Below are 18,979 nucleotides of genomic sequence, written 5' to 3'. Positions count from 1 at the left end.
AGAAAATTGTTGGGCATAATTATGATTACAATGAAGTTGAATGGTATATCCAAAAAAATTAGTAATAGCCTAGACTCGTTTAAAAGGTTTGGAAATGCTAACACTTAACCTGATTAATCATGCTGTCATTTGTACAATGTATACTGAGCCTGATTCACACCATGACACAGTTTAAATCCAGACAAATTAGTTGATCTTAAATCAATGGGAATTGAGCCCAACAAATATAATCTAATTCCTATGAAATTTAAAGAGATACCTTGAGTACCATTTTTATGAATAGCAGTAAATCCTATGAGATACTAAAACTTTTTCTATTTGCTTATGGTAACAGACACAGTGGAGCACATGAGTGAGATCTCCTCAATTTTCAATTAGTGTGTGAACTGATGTTGCCCATGTAGGGAGATATTTTTCACATCTCTTGTTTAGGCTGATGAGGCCATTGTAAGACAAAACTTAAGTTTAGCCAATTCAATGTTTTAATAAAAGTATTTGACATCAACATTCGAAAAGTAATATTAAATCCAACAAAAGTACAACAGTGACCAGCCTGATCCAGCATATACCAGAAATAGCAAGAAACAAAACAGTGGAATCTATTAAAAATGTTAAACCATTCAATGTTTTAATAAAAGTATTTGACATCAACATTCAAAAAGTAATATTAAATCCAACAAAAGTACAACAGTGACCAGCCTGATCCAGCATATACCAGAAATAGCAAGAAACAAAACAGTGGAATCTATTAAAAATGTTAAACCATTGCTTTCCACTCTACTTTTAAACCAATTTAAAGAATTACTGTTTTTATAATATATAAAATCAAGTTAATGCATGGAATGGTTGTAAGCAAACAGTTCGTGGTTAAATATATAACCTTAGAAGCAGCTTCTTTAAACTATCGCTTATTAATTACTTCTTCTTTTAGTTTTGCTGCAAGGATTCGCTTCTTTAACAATCTTTGTTCCTCTTCTTCTGACATTGCCTGAAAAGAAAAAAAAAATTAGCTTGCAGTAATTATGGCTAACTACATTTATGTTTAGTATCCCCACTGATTTCAATGAAGTTTCCACTCAAGATAAATTGGATTGTTGGCACTTTGTAGAACAAGTAAATAACTGCTAGTTTCTATTTGTACACTAAAACAAAAATAAAATTGTCACCACTTTGTAGGTTAGATTAAAGCAATAGATAAACTGCTCCTTCACATATTAGAAAGGGCAAACTGTAACTGTTTTGGACAGAAATATATGTGATTGTGATTTCAGTTCTTATTTGTACAGTATTTATGCCTAATCTTTAAAGCATTCCCTTATAATAGTGCTTTCTGATTTATATGCTGTGAAAATTCATTACACCTTTAACACATTGCCAATGAAGATTGTCAATGACTTCAATGGGTGAGTAAAAATGTTCAATATCCTCTCTCAACTGGCCTAAAAAATGCTAGGAGGCTATCGCTTTCAGACACTTTTTTCTTACTTTTAACAGAAAAAAAAAATCACACTGGCGTAAGATAACTGTATGCCACTGTGGGCAGAGTCAAAGGAGCCCTAGACCTATCCCTATTTAGTCAAAGGCAGGGCATCAAATGAACAAAATAAATTTCTAAGGTTGCCCATTTTTTCCCCTAGGGTCACTGGACTTTGATGGTATTTTGGCAAGAGTTTAACACTCAAGCACAATACAGCTTGGAATTAGTTTTGCCATGAGCTGCTCAGGAACTGAATTAACTTTTTCTAGCCACAGTCATACCCACTGATGAGATTTAGCTGTTTTCACTATCTCCTGTAAACAAGGCCTTTAAATAGATTAACTTGTTTGTCTTAGTAAAAGTATTTCCTTGAGACTATGGTGTACATTTTCAGATTAGAATGTTTTTTCCAAAGTAGACTGAACTTTAAAGACAGATGGTTACAGACAGACAATTTTAATTTTGTTATCCTTCACCTCTTTAGAAGTGGATAACTCTTCTTTCTGTTCTATATTTTGTGATGGGATACTTGTTTTTGATTTCTTCTTCAAAGCCATCAGTGCATCTCGTTTCTGCTTTAGATAGTCCTCACGTTCTCTCAGCTCTTTTGCTCCAAGTTCTGATAATTTCTATTTGAATTTAAAAATCAGATTTTATATATAGTTTCTGAAAAACATTTTTATCACATACAGTTGCTACAGTCCCAATAACAAATTATAAAACAAAAGAGAAAAAAATACAACATTGTGCAGAACTGTTCAAAACCTTCCCAAATTCCATCTAGGTCACAAAACATGGGTAGCAGCTACTGAAGAAAGTACATTCTATCATGCTCTTTCTGCTGAAAATGAGACTGAAAAACAAAGTGAGTTTAGAAAAAATGGGAGTAGGAGCAACTTGCAACTTCCTGCCAAACTCCCTATTTACTCTGCATCTGAGAGCCATCATGAAACACAGGAAAATGTGATCCTATGTTTACAGCTTGCTGTGATATTGGAATTAAAATGAACACACGAAGCTCAACATATGAAATATCAAACAATTAAAAATGGACATCTTAGGCATCAGAGAATTAAGATTGATTGGAATTGATCTTTCAGTTAAAAAACCACATTCATAACAAAAAGTAAAGAAAGACTGCATTGCTCTTAGTTGAGGTAAAGTAAGAACTTTGCTACAATGCAAATTAATTGATATTTATTACTTCCAACCACTAATGCAGGAGTAATTTACATGATCAAGTTCAATTTGAAATTGTCAGAACATGAAAGCAAGATACAAATAAAACATGCTGCTGTGACTGGAGACTGGAACTTTAGTTGGCTTAGGAAACGGAAATGAAGCACAAGACCGTCTTACTAATTTATGCAGCTCTGTTGATTTCTTTGTAGGTAACACTCTTCAAAAATGATGTCCTACACATGGGCATTAGATGGGAGTACATAAAAATCAAATCAAATCATTGCAAAAAGGAAATGGAAGAGTCATTTACAGCATCAAATTTATGACCAGATGTTGACTGTGAACAGATCACAAACTGCTCATATGTAAATTCCAAGTTAAAATGAAAAAGAAAGAATAACATCAGGGATCACTTTGAAGTCCTAAAGGTCATTGATAGAGAGCCAAAGGAATTATGGAATAAACTTAAATAATTTGTTAAGTAGAATGTGAAAAGAGACTGCCAAAAATGAAGAAGAAAAAGAAAGCAATTGGATGTTGGAATTAATCAATGAAATTGCCAAGAAGAAAAGTCAAAACCAAGAAAGTAAAAAAAAAATTGGAGAAAGGTACTAAACAGTTTCAGAGAAGTGTTAGAAGAGATAAGTAGTTATTACAACACCTAAAGACACAGAAGATAGAAATAGACATGGAAAAACAAAAAAAGATCTCTGAACTTAGAAGAAAATGCCAACTTTGAATTGGTATGTCAAACAATGCCAAGGGAAACATAGCAATGGATTTAAAAGAGATCAAAGGAAGATGGAAGTAGAGTACCAAACACTGTATTGTAGAGATGTCAACATCCAAGATACTCAGAAGATATTCCCTACTTACAAGAACCTCTAATGTCCATCAGACCTTCAGGAAAAACACTAAGCTATCCCTGGAACCCTTTAGAGTTCTTAAGTTGACTGGTGCAACCTGATCTAATGAGCTCTATGCAGATTGGGGTGCCACCAAAACAATCAGAGAATGATCTAAGCATAACAGAAGTCCAGAAATAAAGTCTATTCTCTACTGCTCCCCACCATTGAAACTCACTACCTTTTGCTATCTGACTGGATCCTGAGATGAATGCAGTACATTTAAATACCTGACAAAACTGCTTTTATCACTTTTACAATTGAGCTTATATATCAGTTTTTCTATAATGTTTCTTCCCTTATGGCTTGCTTTAATCTGTAAGCTACAAGGAAGACTTTGTATTATTAGGTATGCACAAGATCTATAAGATCCTGTTGTTATATAGTGGTTGCAGTGTGTGTGTGTGTGTGTGTATGCGCGCGCACGCACACACACTGGTATTACAAAATATTCAATAATAATTTAAATAAAGCAAGCATGCAACTTACACGTCCTTCTAGCACTCCTTGCTTTGTTACATATTCAGAGTCCTCTCCGACTGCTTTCCTGCAACTCTCTTCCTTCAGTTTGACAGAGGAAGGATCTTGAATAGATACATCATTCCGTTTTGCTTCTGGACCTAAATATATATTGAAATAAATGCACATACTCATGTCTGCCATATACAAACATATTAATAATCTGTACCTTGAAAAGTTAAAACCAAAGGTTTTTAATTTAATATTTCACTTCTTAGAATAATTGCCTACTTGATGTAATAAGCAAAGTTCACAGTTAAATTTGATGGAGACGTGTCCTCGGCCATTAGACAAGAACAAGCAAAGCCCCTATTTTTTTTTTCTACATTTTACAAGCTATGAAATCCATAGCAGAACTGGGATTCAGTATTAATTCATATAGATCTCAAATTAAAAAAACAGCTTTTTGGCATTTGGATCTAGAGCTACAACTTTTAATAACAGAAAAACTAACAAACCTGAAAAATACATTTCATGAACTAATTACTTTCAGGTAATGCTGAATTAGATAGTGAATATGTACTATCTTTTTTTCTTTTTTTCCCCAGCTGTGCCATCCAAGTATAACCAATAGCCATGTGTTCAGTAGCAAAAATATACCTTCTTACATTTATCCTGAAATGAAAATAAGGATTTTGTTTGTGATGGAGTTTTGACCAATTGCTATAATTGATATCTAACACCCAACTAACAAAGTTCAGCATCAATTTAGTTGAAGTAATAAATTTCTTTCAACAGAAATATGAATAAATACCAACTGTTTAATAAAAGAGCCAGGTAGTATTTCAAGCCACTAGGTTAGATACTGTGAGAAAAGTAAGTTTGTCCTGCATTAAGCCCAAATCAGTTTTTGGGTCAGACACTCTCCTAGAAGGCAGTGAGAAACTATTTCCAAAAAGGTTGCCAAGAAAACTACATGGACTTGTTCTGTCAACAGGACTCAAGCTGAACTTGAAAGTATACACATACACCAGGTTTAATATAAATGCGGCAAATACCTGAAAATAATCATACCTGGCAATTTTGTAGAATGTTCTAGAGACCTCTTGGGTCCTGCACTTTCATTAAAATGTCCTGGAGATTTATGTGCAATATCAGGTGATTTCAGTTTATCATGTGCCTGAATTTTTAAGAAAAAAATAGAAATCAAATTAAGTATTACAAAAGCAGCAAATACAGTAAAAATCAATGTCATAAAATGCATTAATAAATGTTATTTAAATCTATCTTCATTATTAAAATAGATGTCAGGATGTAGTAATAATTAAAATATTACGTTCGAAAGAAAGAATCTATTAGGATTTTGCAAGATTTTCCTTCATCCATTGTTTCCTGTACTTTTCTTATAAATTAAACATGTTTCTTATAAAGTTACAGTTCAAAAATAAAAATATTGTCTCTCATTAAAAAAAGAAAAAACATCAAAATCTTTTTTCACAGTACTCCGCAAACACCTTAGCACGGAATGCTTAAATGTATAGAGGGAAAGGAGTTTATTGTGCAAGTTTCTATCTCAATCAACTTAAACAACACGGTAAGTTGGATAAACGGACCCAGAACAATATACTGATGTAAGCGTTCATAGCTGGCATCAATGTAGCAGTGATGAATTTTCAGGCAAATGACCTGATCTACTTTTGTGTAATATTTTGCCAGCAACTGTGGCTGGCATCTTCTGAGGCAGAGTACACTGCTTTACTCCTCTCTGCAGCTCACAGGCAACTGAGTACTGAGAAAAAGGCAGCTTCCATGATTGTGTCATGAGGAAGCAATGTGCTACCACTGCACAGGGATGAGTCAATTAACTGGAAGAACTTTTGAATTGGTTGACCATGTTATTTAACAATTACAATTCCAAGTATCAGCTTTTTGGTTTGTCAGGGACAAAAATGTCAGCTTGTACTATTTTCTTAGTATCATCAAAAGTCAAGATATGCGTCATAATCATGCCAAAACCACAAGTAGATACAAGAAATCAACAGTTGTAAAAAACTATTTCAATTAGTAGGAATATGCTGATCATTTAATTCAATCAACAATGAGAAATAAATGTCTTATTTATTTAAATTTATATACCACCCATCTCACTGTCAAGAAACTCTGGGAAGCTTTTACTGAAGACTGAATTTACTGAAGAGAATAATTGTGTAACTGCAACCACTTGGGTTTTGTTGAATTGATTTCCCAATATACCTCATTATTTCTTTTCTTTTCTTGCTCTAGATCATATTCTTCCTTAGACTTCCTGCAAAGATAAGCAGAGAATACTTTAATATATATACTGCCTTACCATTCTTTAACAGTCATATGATTGTTGCAGTTTATAATTAATGTAAATAACTAAATCTAAAATAAATACAGAACAAAAATAGTTTAAAAAATGACAAGATAAATTAGAAATAATTTAGTTTTACAACTCTCTATGAAAATATATGTTTAAAATGTTTTTTAGAAACATAAGACTAACATACAAAATTAAAGCTAACACAATGAAACAATGTAATAATCAAAATACAGTTCAAAAGAATTGGGAACAAAAAATTAAGAGAGCAAAGACCTCATGGAAAAAGTGAATTCTGAGGCTGGACTTATGGAGAGAAGTGAGAGGTCATTATAAACATTAGGCATAAGTAACTCAGGAAACACAATTCCTGACCACTGCTTATGCTACTTAGACATAGGGAGCACAGCTAAAGAGCCAATCACTCTTACATCAAAGGTTTGTTGGTCTGAGGATAAAATAAGAAATCCCTAAATGCATAATTCCTTGAAGAAAAACAACTGAACAGGTTTGCTTCTAGTAACTATGAAATAAAAAGAGTCTAGAGTGTGAGGCTCATCTCTGTTTCTTAGCTGAGGGAGCCAGCATTTCCCTGGTCATGGGACTAGCATGGCTATATCCCAAAAGCACATGAGATGCTGTTACCTTCCCACCGAACTGGTACCTATTAAACTTGAACCCAGCCTGTCAGCTTTCCAGATAACAGATTCAATGTGTTGAGCCATTGAGCCCCAACTATGAAGTGATTTGCCTATATTTTCTTCCAATGTTAGGTGTTTTTTTTAAATTTCCCAGTACAGACTACATCCCTGGGATTTCTGGATGTAAGCTAAGTAACTAATTTAAGATTCTGCTTAGATTTTAGGGCAGGGATGTCAAACTGGATTTCATTGAGAGCTGCATCAGAGTTGTGTGTGACCTTGGGGGAGTTGGGGGTATGTGGCCAGCTCCACATCACTCATCGAGGCTTATGGTTACAGGAGGTCGTTGCGGGCAAAAACGGAACTCAGGCGGGCCACACAAGGCCTGTTTGAGTTCCATTTTCTCTGGCAGAGGGTTACAGGAGGCCGTCACGGCCAAAAACAGAGCCCAGGTGAGCCACATGCGGCCCTCCTAAGCTCCATTTTTGCTAGCAGAGGCACCACGGGTTGGTCCTTTGCTGTTTGCAGGGTGTGCCTGTGGGCCAGCTTTAAGCACCCCATGGGCCGAATTTGGCTCATGGGCCTTGTTTAATACCCCTGTTTTAGGGTCAACAAAAGCAGGCTAGAGGACTCCATCTATAAAAGTTCTCTGAATTAAAGTTGTATATAAATGTAAATTAAAAAATAAATTATAATAAATGTGAATCTTCCAAATTAAAACTCTCAAAAGATAAAGAGACGTTTATTATTTAACATATTTACTCAAATTCAAAATAAGTTATATTTACTCAAGTGACTACATAACATTGCAAGCAGCCAAATTTACAGCCCGGAATGTAATATAACCTAAATTTAATATATAATGTAATATATGTAATATAACATATGTTATAATAATAAATTATAATAAATTAGTAATAAAGTAATAAAGTAATAAAGTAATAAATGTAATATAACCCTAAATTTTTCAAGTCAATGTGAGTGACATACATTTTTGAAATATTCCATGGTAAAAAAAAAGTCACTAAGCAATTCAATGAAAAATGTTCAGAACAAACTTAACAAGCAGACTAATGTTTTATGTTTCTGCAAGGTTTCTCTCTCTTTTTTTCTTATTTATTTATTGAGCGAAATGGAAACTGCCCAGAAAAGAAAGTCCCTTTAGGGTCACTTCTTGCTATCAATGGCCTTCTGGATCCAAGCCTACAGATGCCTTAAGACCTTGCACTAAAATAATATACAAGTAGGGTTTTTTAGCAATTGCCTTGTTAAGTGACCGTTCATAAATACAACAGTAATAAATTAATAAAAAAATGATATCTTGACCAATGGGTACACTTATTCTCAATTTCTCCACCTGACAACAACACAGGTGTGGTAAAAATACCACTGGCATTGCTGCACAAGAGAACTGTATATAAATGAGGAGGCAGCAAGCAGCAATCTTCACAGCATCCTTCTCTCTCTCCCTCTGTCCCTCCCTCTCTCTGTCATGCAATTTGCTTAGCGACACTTTTGTCAGAAACAATTGCTAAATGAGGAGTACTTGCAATGACACTTTCTAAAACAAAGATTTAAGAAGAAATGTAACCATTTCCCATTGTCTTTCAGTAAAAATATAATCAATATTTACTTATGCACTGTACTAAAAGAATTTCTCAAATTTTCCAAATATTTAACCATGTATCTGTAATTTAACACATACTGGAATAATTTATCCTCAGTCACTATGCTGCAAAATGCTTTCAATAGCAAATTAGGTGGGTCTTGTAGCTATCAAATTTTATTTTAAGAGACCATATCCAAGTATGTGATATAATACAAGGGAAAAAACATTTTTTTAACCTAAGAACCTCTCTTAGTATTTTCATTTCTTCTTCTTCAGTTTCAGTATATACATCAGATCCATCAGTCAAACAGTCAGGTAACACACCTATTTTTATGGGGAAAAAAGTAAAGGGATCAAAAAGGTGATTAAAGTAATGACAAACTATTCAAATAATTATCAAAGTCCAGAATTTTTTCTAGAGTAGAAAATAAATTATATTCAAAATATTGCTTTAATTTATTCATGTAGTGATTAGAAGATAGCAAACTGAATTATCATCAAACCTTGTTTCTAAATAAAATATATATTTCTCTTTATACATGGCAATCTCAATGAGATTTATTGAGGGGACAATTAAGTTGTATACATCTGACTTTAGTATGAAATAAAATACTGCATAAGAAAATATAACTATGTTTTGATTTTAGGAAAATTTCTACCAGCTGTATTTGCCATTGCAACAGCCTTTATGGGGATATGAAAATGTATTTGGCTGCTAAATGCTGTTTCCTTACTTTTAACCCATATATTTTATATGTTAATGGAATGGTTTAATTTTTTGTTTCTTTTAATAAAATCATTTTTCCAATTAATACTAGATCAATTTCTTCACACATGGGAAAGCAAATAAATAATCACTGTCCAGATAGTTTAAAAGCAATAATATACTTCAGACTATCTATACAAGCAATTGCAATGGACGATGAAAACAAAAGCCAACTAGTAAGATACTAGCTTAATCTTCTGACTGAAGAAACCTTTCAGGCAATCTCCTTCATCTTAATTGCATATTGCCTTTACTTTTCACCTTTCAGCTTCCCATTGCCTTTCTAATTTCCTTTCATATTTGTCCTTTTTGCCCTATGTATTTAGTCTTTTAATGCCTCTCTTCATCTTCCTATTTATTTCGTATAACATACATTTGTCAGGAAGATCTACACTTTACAGAGTAGTCCTGACAGCCTAATTGCTAATTTATTTGGTTTCATACCTGTGTACTTTTTCACAGTGTGCTATGAAGGGCAGGGGGCGAACCAGCTTGGCTGTGGTATATAGCAATCTGGCTAGTGGCGTTCAAGTTGATGACATCTTCCAGGGCCTCTTCTGCCAATTTTGCCTCGTGTCCAGGCAGGTCCAGTACCAGCTCCCGTTCTCCTTGTGCAGCTAGCCTTTCTCAACCGAGTGGTACCCATTTATCTACTCACAATAATGCTTTCAAACTGCTAGGTGGGCAAGGCATGAGCTAGAGACAACTGAGGGGAGCTCACCCCGTCCCACAATGCTACCAGGGCTCAAACACCAGTGTCAAACATTTCTGGTCAGCAGATCTGGCGTCCTTAAACTGCTGCACCACCAGGCCTCCTTGATCAGTATTTATTTTCTTCATCTAATTTGACTATATATGTCTAGGTTTAGGGAATCCACTTAAACAAATGTTCCAGCTAATCACAGCAAATGAAAATATTCTTTTTATTATTTCTTACCATTTCTTTCTTGAATTATTCTAATGGCCTGCAACTGCATTTCAATATTTTTTTGGACCATCATTTCTTTAAACAATCTGAAATCTTCTGCTGCCAGTACTGGCTGCAAAATTGCCTGAAAGGAATGAAAAGTGTTTTATCTCAGAGTGCCAACAAATTCAAAATTTAAACTATTCAAAATTTCCTTAGGACAATAATCAAAATGTTAGTAAAAAGACATTTAGTAAGGTCTTAGGTATGGTAGACATAAAGCCAAAACCAATGTAGCTTTAAGACTGCTCTGGAGACTTCTGTGTTTTGATTTTTACAAAGATTACAGATTAACCGAGTTGGAAGGTACCTTGTAAGTCATCTAGTCCAACCCCTCAACCAATGTAGAAGACCCTACACCAGGGGTGGGCAAACTACGGCCCGGGGCCACATCCGGCCCGTTGGTCTGTCCAATGCGGCCCGCCCCTGAAAAAAATAACTGCCATTGGTCTGTCCAATCTGGCCCGCCCTGAAAAAAAATCGCTGGGTGTGGCGTATTGCCCTGTGTCGCGTGGCCCCCAAAGCTGCAAAACAGTGCGGAGCGATCTAGGGGTAGGAAAGAAAAGAAATTTGCAAAGGCCTCGGCTGGGAGTTTGAAATCACCTTCGAGTGCGACCTCTCCGAAGGTGAGTCCCCGCCGATTCCCTTTTTTTCCAGGGCTTCCAGGCTTAAACTTTGCAAAGGCAAAGCTTGCAGGCTGGAGTGTCTTCCCGCCGAGGAGCGGGAAAGGTTCCACCCGGCGGGCGGGCGGGCTGCTTGGAGCCACCTAAAGCTAGGCCGCTGCTGGTGGAGCCTTGCCCTGCCTTGGTGCCCGTTCCCGGCTCGGCGGTCCTGCTCGGGCGGCACTTTAAAAGCCTGCTCCCAGCACCCGAGCAACTTCCCAGCAACTTTCGGCCGTTTTAACTCGCGGGCGCCAGGCATGATATTCCGCTCTGAAAAAAAAATCGGGCCGGCCAAAAGAGACCCCGCCGCGCGCCCGGGAGTGCCCGCTGCTTTCCTCGCCAGGGCCGGGCGGCGGCGTGTTGCACGGAGGCTGGTCTGTGGCTGGCCCAGCTCCGTTTTCCTGCCGCTCAGCGGCCTCCGCTCGCACCACCCGGGCTCCGCTCAGGTATCCGGCTGGGGCTGTCAGGAGTTGCTACCGCCAGCGCAGCTCCACGCGCTCCAGTCTCACGTTGCCTCGGGAAGGGAAAGGCAAAACCAGGAGCCGCTGCTGCCGTTGCAAGCGCCGCCGGCTCTTCCTTTTGCCTTTCCCTTCCTGAGGCAACGCTGGGACTGGAGCCCGCGAGCCGCACCAGCAACTCCTGACTCGGGGCCTCCGAGGGGAGAGGAAGGAGGAGAAGAAGGGGTGGGGGGAAAGGAGGGGCGATTCCCCAAAAAATCGAATTCCGATTTTAATCGGAAGAATATCATGGCTGGGGCTCGCGCCTGGCCCGAGCCGCGGCGGAGGGAAAGCCCGGCGGGCAGGCGGGCAGGCAGGCTGCTTGGAGGAGCGACCCAGCGGCGCTCCGGGCTTCCCCTCTGCCGTGCGGCTCAGGCGCCCGCAAGTTAAAACGAAGCCGAAAGTTGCTGGGAAGTTGCTCGGTTCCGGGCTTCAGGCTTAAACTTTGCTCGGGCGGCACTTTAAAAGCCTGCTCCCAGCACCCGAGCAACTTCCCAGAAACTTTCGGCTTCCTTTTAACTCAGGTCGCTCGCACCTGGCCCCGAGCAGCGCGGCGGAAGGGAAGCCCGGCGGGCGGGCGTGCAGGCTGCTTGGAGGAGGTTCCGGGCTTCCTCTCCGCCAGGTGCGGCGCCCGCGAGTTAAAAGGAAGCCAAAGTTGCTGGGAAGTTGCTCGGGTTTCGGGCTTCAGGGCTTTGCAAAGGCAAAGTTTGCAGACTGGAGCGTCTTCCCGCCGAGGAGCGGGAAGGGTTCCGCCCGGTGGGCGGGCGGGCTGCTTAAACTTTGCTCGGGCGGCACTTTAAAGCCTGCTCCCAGCACCCGAGCAACTTCCCAGCAACTTTTAACTCGCGGGCGCTCGCGCCTCGCCCGAGCCGCACAGCAGCCCGCTCCAAGCAGCCCGCCCGCCCGCCGGGCAGAACCCTTCCGCTCCTCGGCGGGAAGACGCTCCCGCCTGCAAACTTTGCCTTTGCAAAGCCCTGAAGCCCCGGCCCGAGCAACTTCCCAGCAACTTTCGGCTTCCTTTTAACTCGCGGGCGCTCGTGCCTGGCCCCAAGCCGCGCAGCGGAGGAAGCCCGGCGGGCGGGCGGGCGGGCGGACTGCTTGGAGGAGGCTCCGGGCTTCCCCTCCGCCAGGCATGAGCGCCTGCGAGTTAAAGGAAGCCGAAAGTTGCTGGGAAGTTGTTTGGGTTTCCGGGCTTCAGGCTTAAACTTTGCAAAGGCAAAGTTTGCAGGCTGGAGCATCTTCCCGCTGAGGAGCAGGAAGGGTTCCGCCCGGCGGGCGGGCGGGCTGCTTAAACTTTGCTCGGGCGGCACTTTAAAAGCCTGCTCCCAGCACCCGAGCAACTTCCCAGCAACTTTCGGCTTCCTTTTAACTCGCGGCGCTCATGCCTGGCCCCAAGCCGCGCGGCAGAGGGAAGCCCGGCGGGCGGGTGAGCTGCTTGAGAGGCGACCCGGCGGTGCTCCGGCAGCAGCAACAGGCAGTTTCGCCCGGCTCCGCTCAGGTGTCTGGCTGGGGCTGTGAGGAGTTGCTACCGCCGGCGCAGCTCCGTGCGGCTCCAGTACCGCGTTGCCTTGGGAAGGAAAAGGCAAAACCAGGAGCCGCTGAGCCTGAGCCTCCGGTGCCGCTGCTCCCGTTGCAAAGCACCGCCGCGGCTCTTCCTTTTTGCCTTTCCTTCCCGAGGCAACGCGGGACTGGAGCCGCGAGCCGCGCCGGGGTAGCAACTCCTGACTCAGGGGCCTCCGAGGGGAGGGGAAGGAGGAGAAGGGGGAAGGGTGGGGGCGATTCCCAAAAAATCTTGTGCTGACCCGGCCCGTCTTGTCAAATTTTAAAAGTCAATGCGGCCCCGAGCCAAAAAGTTTGCCCACCCCTGCCCTACACCATTCGAAATGTCTCAAACTTGAGCATTAAGTAGCATTGAATTGCTCGGTGGCTGTTCTAGAAGCCACTGAGCAATGTATGAGCAACTCATAGCTGATTGATTAGTCAGTTGCAAGATACATTCATTGACATTGAGGAAAATTTCAGACCCTAATTCTTCCATAAGGACAACAAGGGTCCCAATCTGCTAGCAATTGCTTTCTGGGACCAATCTGATTCTTTTGTCTGTGTCTGGCCAGAATTAGCAATTTTGATTAATAATGCATAAATTTCATTATTTTCAATGCATAATTTTAAATCACATTTGCCTAAACTTTGATTTATAACATTATCCATATCCAGTAGCTTAACCCTATTATTCTAAATGGATAAAGTGCAGCCTTTTAAGTGAAGATTGAGCAACATATAATCCCTAAGAGTACACCAAAATTCCCAAAGTAGACCACAGTCCAATTTCCTGCTATAAAAATAAAACAGTAGCAAAATTAAAAATCCCAAACTAACTGGGGGAAATGGACAAAAAAGTTCAGCTAGATCAGTTCCAATGACTTGCAGTTCTCATCAGTCAAAAATGGTTTTAACAAGTGCAATATTAGCCACAAAAGGATTGCTCACTGCTATTTTTAATTTTGTTAAAAAGTTTACCTGGGAGGTTCGAGTTTTAGCAAGAGGAGACATACAAGCTTCCTGGAACTTGTCTTCATTAATTCCAACTTCTTTAAGATAACTGTCTAATAATTTTTCAACCTTTAAAAAAAAAAAAACAGGTATTTTTTATTCATTTTTTTTTACCAAAGAAATGGGACATAAATTACTTTAAACGAAGAAATACAGTAGTTGTGGCTTCTATTCAAAATACAATGAAATCAGTTTCAGAAAATTTAGGTTAACATATAAACTCACACAAATGGTTTATTAGTGGATGAATGACTTCCCACAAAAGGACTTCCTCTGTTTCTCCTCCATCTCCCAAATCTGCTCTGAAATACTCCTAAATCCCTCAGTATTTTTGTGTATTATACATATTTTATTATATAGTTTTTTCTTGCTGCATTCCGCAGGGAATAGAATAGAATAACAGAGTTGGAAAGGACCTTGGAGGTCTTCTAGTCCAACCTCCTGCCTAGGCAGGAAACCCTACATCACTTCAGACAAATGGTTATCCAACCTCTTTTTACAAACTTCCAGTGTTGAAGCATTCACAACTTCTGAGGCAAGTTGTTCCACTGATTAATTGTTCTAACTGTCAGGAAATTTCTCCTTAATTCTAAGCTGCTTTTCTCTTTGATTAGTTCCATCCATTGCTTCTTGTTCTGCTTTTAGGTGCTTTGGAGAATAGCTTGATTCCCTCTTCTTTGTGGCAGCCCCTGAGATATTGGAACACTGCAATCATGTCTCTCCTCTTTTCATTAGACTAGACCAGGAGTCTTCAAACTTGACAGCTTTAAGACTTGTGGACTTCCAGAATGTTAGCGCAGGAATTCTGGGAGTTGGAAGTCCACAAGTCTTAAACTTGCCAAGTTTGAAGACCCTTGGACTAGACATACCCAGTTCCTGCAACCATTCTTTATATGTTTTAGCCTTCAGTCCCCTAATCATCTTTGTTGCTCTTCTTTTTCTAAAATCTCAACATCTTTTTTACATCATGGCAATCAAAACTGAATGCAGTATTCCAAGTGTGGCCTTACCAAGGCATTATAAAGTGGTATTAACACTTCACGTGATCTTGATTCTAGCCCTCTGGTAATGCAGCCTAGAAATGTGTTGGCTTTTTTGACAGCTGCTGCGTACTGCTGGCTCATATTAAATGATTGTCCACTAGGACTCCGAAACCCCTCTCACAGTTACTACTATTGAGCAAAGTACCAGATATACTGGATATATATAATGAGGAAAGCTATGCCTAGAAAACTTAAAAATATGTCATAAAACTGAAAGTACTTAGTTTTCAATGTTCATGTAACACAGCCCCTTTCCTTTTTAATAGACCTTCTACGAAAAGCCTTTATGAGAATCATTTAGAAGGGTATTCAGTTTTGATTCTAATTCTGTGAATGAGATGGGTGGCATATAAATTCAACAAATAAATAAAATATATTCTTGTAGGGTTCTACAGCAATTCAGATTCAAAATGGAAAAGACGGATTCAGATCATGTGTGAGTTTGCACATCACACATATAACACCTCCTTAATCAATGCATATTTTCTTGGAATACACAAGTACTAATCAATTATATAAATACATAAGAATCTCTGGTTTTCCACTAAACAATGAAATGACATTTTATAATATATTCAAATAGATACACAGCACATTTCGGCTTTAACATAATATTATGTTTTAAAGAGGATTTCTACTTACCAAAGCTTTATATTCCTGATGAATTTCAGTGTAAGATAACTTGCTTTCTTCCTCATCATCAAAAACTGAAAAAAGTAATATTTTGTGGTTCTTTACAATATGCAAACTGAAAAAATAGTTTCATCTCGTAATATCTTAAAATTGCATTTTGCACACAACAGTTTATCTGAACTAAAATATATAAAAAATAAAAGCTCCAGCTGGAACAAAATGTGGTCACGCAATTTTAGGCCTGTAACACATCCGCAAGCCTAGCTCTCGTGTCTCTCCCTCTCTCACACACACATACACAAACAAGGTTTGTTTATTTATTTATTTTAGGAACCTGCAAGAAAGTGTTTGAAAGATCTGACAGCTTATCTTAATCAAGCCACTCTGTAATCTTGACTCAATGAACAAGTCAGTGGTGGGATTAAAAAAAATTATTACCGGTTCTGTGGGCGTGGCTTGGTGGGCATAGCAGGGGAAGGATACTATAAAATCTCCAGTCAGAGGTATTTCCCAGTTCTCTGAGCTACTCAAAATTTCTGCTACCAGTTCTCCAGAACTGGTCAGAACCTGCTGAATACCTCCTCTGGAACAAGTATAGTAGCAGCTTCAGTGTTCTAGATTACTTTAGGATTTTTTGTTTTAGCTTTTTGAACAGCAGCTACTAATTGCTCCTGGAATGATAAAAATAATCACCAAACACCACTGCACCACCAAGGCTCTCACTTTTAATTCTGCTGAGAAAGGTCCATAAATACACTAAATAAAAACATTCTATATTTTTTATCCCACTCTTTAAAATATTAAGCAGATGTCAAGGGATATACTGCATTAAAGAAACATACACACACACATACATACATACATACATACATACATACATACATACATACTTATTGGCAAAAGTTTTTAACCTGCCAGTATACTTTAGTACTTTTACTATTTGCTATTTATTCAAATTTATATACCACCAAATAATTTTAACTCCCAACAGTTTACAACAGGGGTTCCCAACCTGGGGTGCGAGACAATATTCCAGGGGGTGCGAGAAAAGTCCAGGTAAATAATAGGATATTGGCTATATGTTGGCATTTTTATTTATTATTTATTTCAGGGGGTGTGAGGTTCGAGTGAAATTTCTTTAGGGGTGCGGGGTGAAAAAAAGGTTGGGAACCACTGGTTTACAATAAACTAAAATACAACAAAAACACCTACTATAGGAAAAAATAAAAACAACTATAGTTTAATAGAACCCTCATGATAAAAGGGGCACACACCCCATTGCACCAGAACCCAAAATAACTGAATCGGTTGGAGCTGCACTGGTTGCTGATTTGCTTCCAGGTCCAATTCAAGGTGGTTGTCACCTTTAAAGCCCTCCATGATTTGGGATCAAGTTATCTGAAGAATTATCTTTTCCCGGTTACAACCACCAGATCAGGGAGGGAGGGTACATTGCTGGTCCCCTTTATGAAAGAAGTCCATCTAGCGCAGGGGTGTCAAACTGAAGGCCCCACATCAGATGCCTCACCTGCAGGACACATTCACCCCAGCTCTGCAAAGGGGAAAAAAAGGTCAGTAGGCCTAGGACCCCCAGAATGATGTGGAGCCCATCAAGAGGTTTGATTATTGTTGGGGAGGGGATGGATTTTGTATTTGGGGTTTTTCTTCTGTGAGCTGGCCAGAATCACTATGAATGAGTAGATGACCACATATATTTTTTTCTTTAAATATGTCAATAACACTTTTTTTTTTACTTCAAATCTTTCATCTTAAAACTTCATAAAATATATGACATTTTCTTTCCCATGCAGCACAGCATCCTAAATTTCCAATTTGCTGAAAATCTAAAACATTGCTATGGTAGAATGTCCCGTCCTTCCAAATCACTAAGTTCGTAGGTTTCCATTAAATTCAACAATACATCTTAATTTGGGGGGATAATTCTTCGCATTGTACACCATAAGGGAAAAATAAACACCCCCTTGGTTAGCTGACTCGCTGAAATCAATGGGATACAAAAATACTGAGCTTCGGCTGAATTATGACCAACAGCCACTCCCATTCCGTAATGCGGTGATAATGATTACGATAATAAGCCACAACCCGTTAAACGCTGCTATACAGGGGAATAAAGAAAATCACCACCCGAGGACAGGCATTCAGACACGGCAACAAGCCTATTGGCGGGATTTCCACAGGTCCCTCAGCTTTCTCACCTTCACACTTGTGCTCCACAAACTCCAGAATAGGAATAGACCACGCGGGGCTGCGGAGAAAGCCGGCGATGCTATCTACCACCCACTCCACTTCAGCCTCAACCTCCGCCTCTCCCTCGGTCGCCATCACATCTCCCCTCCCCTTTCTCCCACGCCCTCAAACGCAGAAGCTCGCGCGCGTGCCGCCCTGCTACGGCGAAATGAGACAATATGCGCGTGCGCCGGAGGAAAAAAAAAAAAAAAAGATGACAGCAAAACTCCGGCGACGGTTGAGCTTCGATTTGCCGTCACTATGGCAATCGCTGTCCCTAAAAGCGGGGAGGGGAGGGTCTAAAATAAACTCACGCGAGAGAAGGCGTGAGGTCGTACCCACTTCAAGAAGCACGCGACGGGGTAACGTTATTCTCCTGCCCCTTGCTGTCCAATTATATCATTATATCCAAACTTTAAGACTTGTGGACTTCTGGGAGTTGAAGTCCACAAGTTAAAGTTGCCAAGTTTGGGGACTCCTGAATTATATCTTTTGTAAGAGCCGAAATTCCGCATCTTAACAGTTTGACGCTCGGCATGTTGCCTTTTCTCAAGATTGCCTTAGTTGCATTCCTGCAATCTTTCAGAAAGATATGGAGGCGTTAATTGCGCTGCCTGGACCGTTCGGCCTCAGAGTTGAAGCTGGAGAGGGGCCTTTAAGAATTTAGTCTGAAAATTTTCAAAAATCTAGATTGGTGGATTCTCTTTTTTTCCTTCTCATCTATGGTCACCTGCGGATAGGGAAAACAATCATCAACTACTATCTTTGTAACGTGTAGCAGGGGTGGCGGTTTTAGCAGATTTACATTTGTTTGAATGATAAGCTAGTGGTAAGGAGATATTCTCTGCTGTTGTTATGTTACACTAGTTTATTTCTGAACATAAGTAAGCACTGTTCTGGAACACCCCTAAACTGATGTCTTTCCAAAGTTGCTTGGCTGAAGATAGCATAGAGGGATGTGGACTGAAGCACGAGTGGGTTCTCCTGGGATCTTTTT

The 18,979-nt window shown here is 39.7% G+C and overlaps 1 protein-coding gene across 1 annotated transcript; it reads right to left on the bottom strand.

The window, feature by feature from the left end:
* Positions 1-611: 611 nt before the first annotated feature.
* CFAP36 (cilia and flagella associated protein 36) lies at positions 612-18,161 on the bottom strand. Its single transcript, XM_026676721.2, has 10 exons — positions 17,952-18,161; positions 15,745-15,809; positions 14,027-14,128; positions 10,318-10,432; positions 8,851-8,938; positions 6,277-6,328; positions 5,098-5,203; positions 4,054-4,184; positions 1,954-2,106; positions 612-988 (listed from the first exon to the last, which is right to left on the bottom strand). Exons 1-10 carry the CDS (start codon positions 18,076-18,078, stop codon positions 902-904), a joined length of 1,026 nt encoding a protein of 341 aa, XP_026532506.2. The 5' UTR covers positions 18,079-18,161; the 3' UTR covers positions 612-901.
* Positions 18,162-18,979: the final 818 nt, after the last annotated feature.

Source organism: Notechis scutatus, chromosome 1 (genome assembly GCF_049901735.1).
Source record: "Notechis scutatus isolate UNSWTSFEM ecotype Mainland chromosome 1, rNotScu1.2, whole genome shotgun sequence".
Taxonomy (NCBI): domain Eukaryota; kingdom Metazoa; phylum Chordata; class Lepidosauria; order Squamata; family Elapidae; genus Notechis; species Notechis scutatus.
The sequence above is the reverse complement of the archived record's forward strand: the minus strand, read 5'-3'. Positions and strand labels throughout refer to the sequence as shown.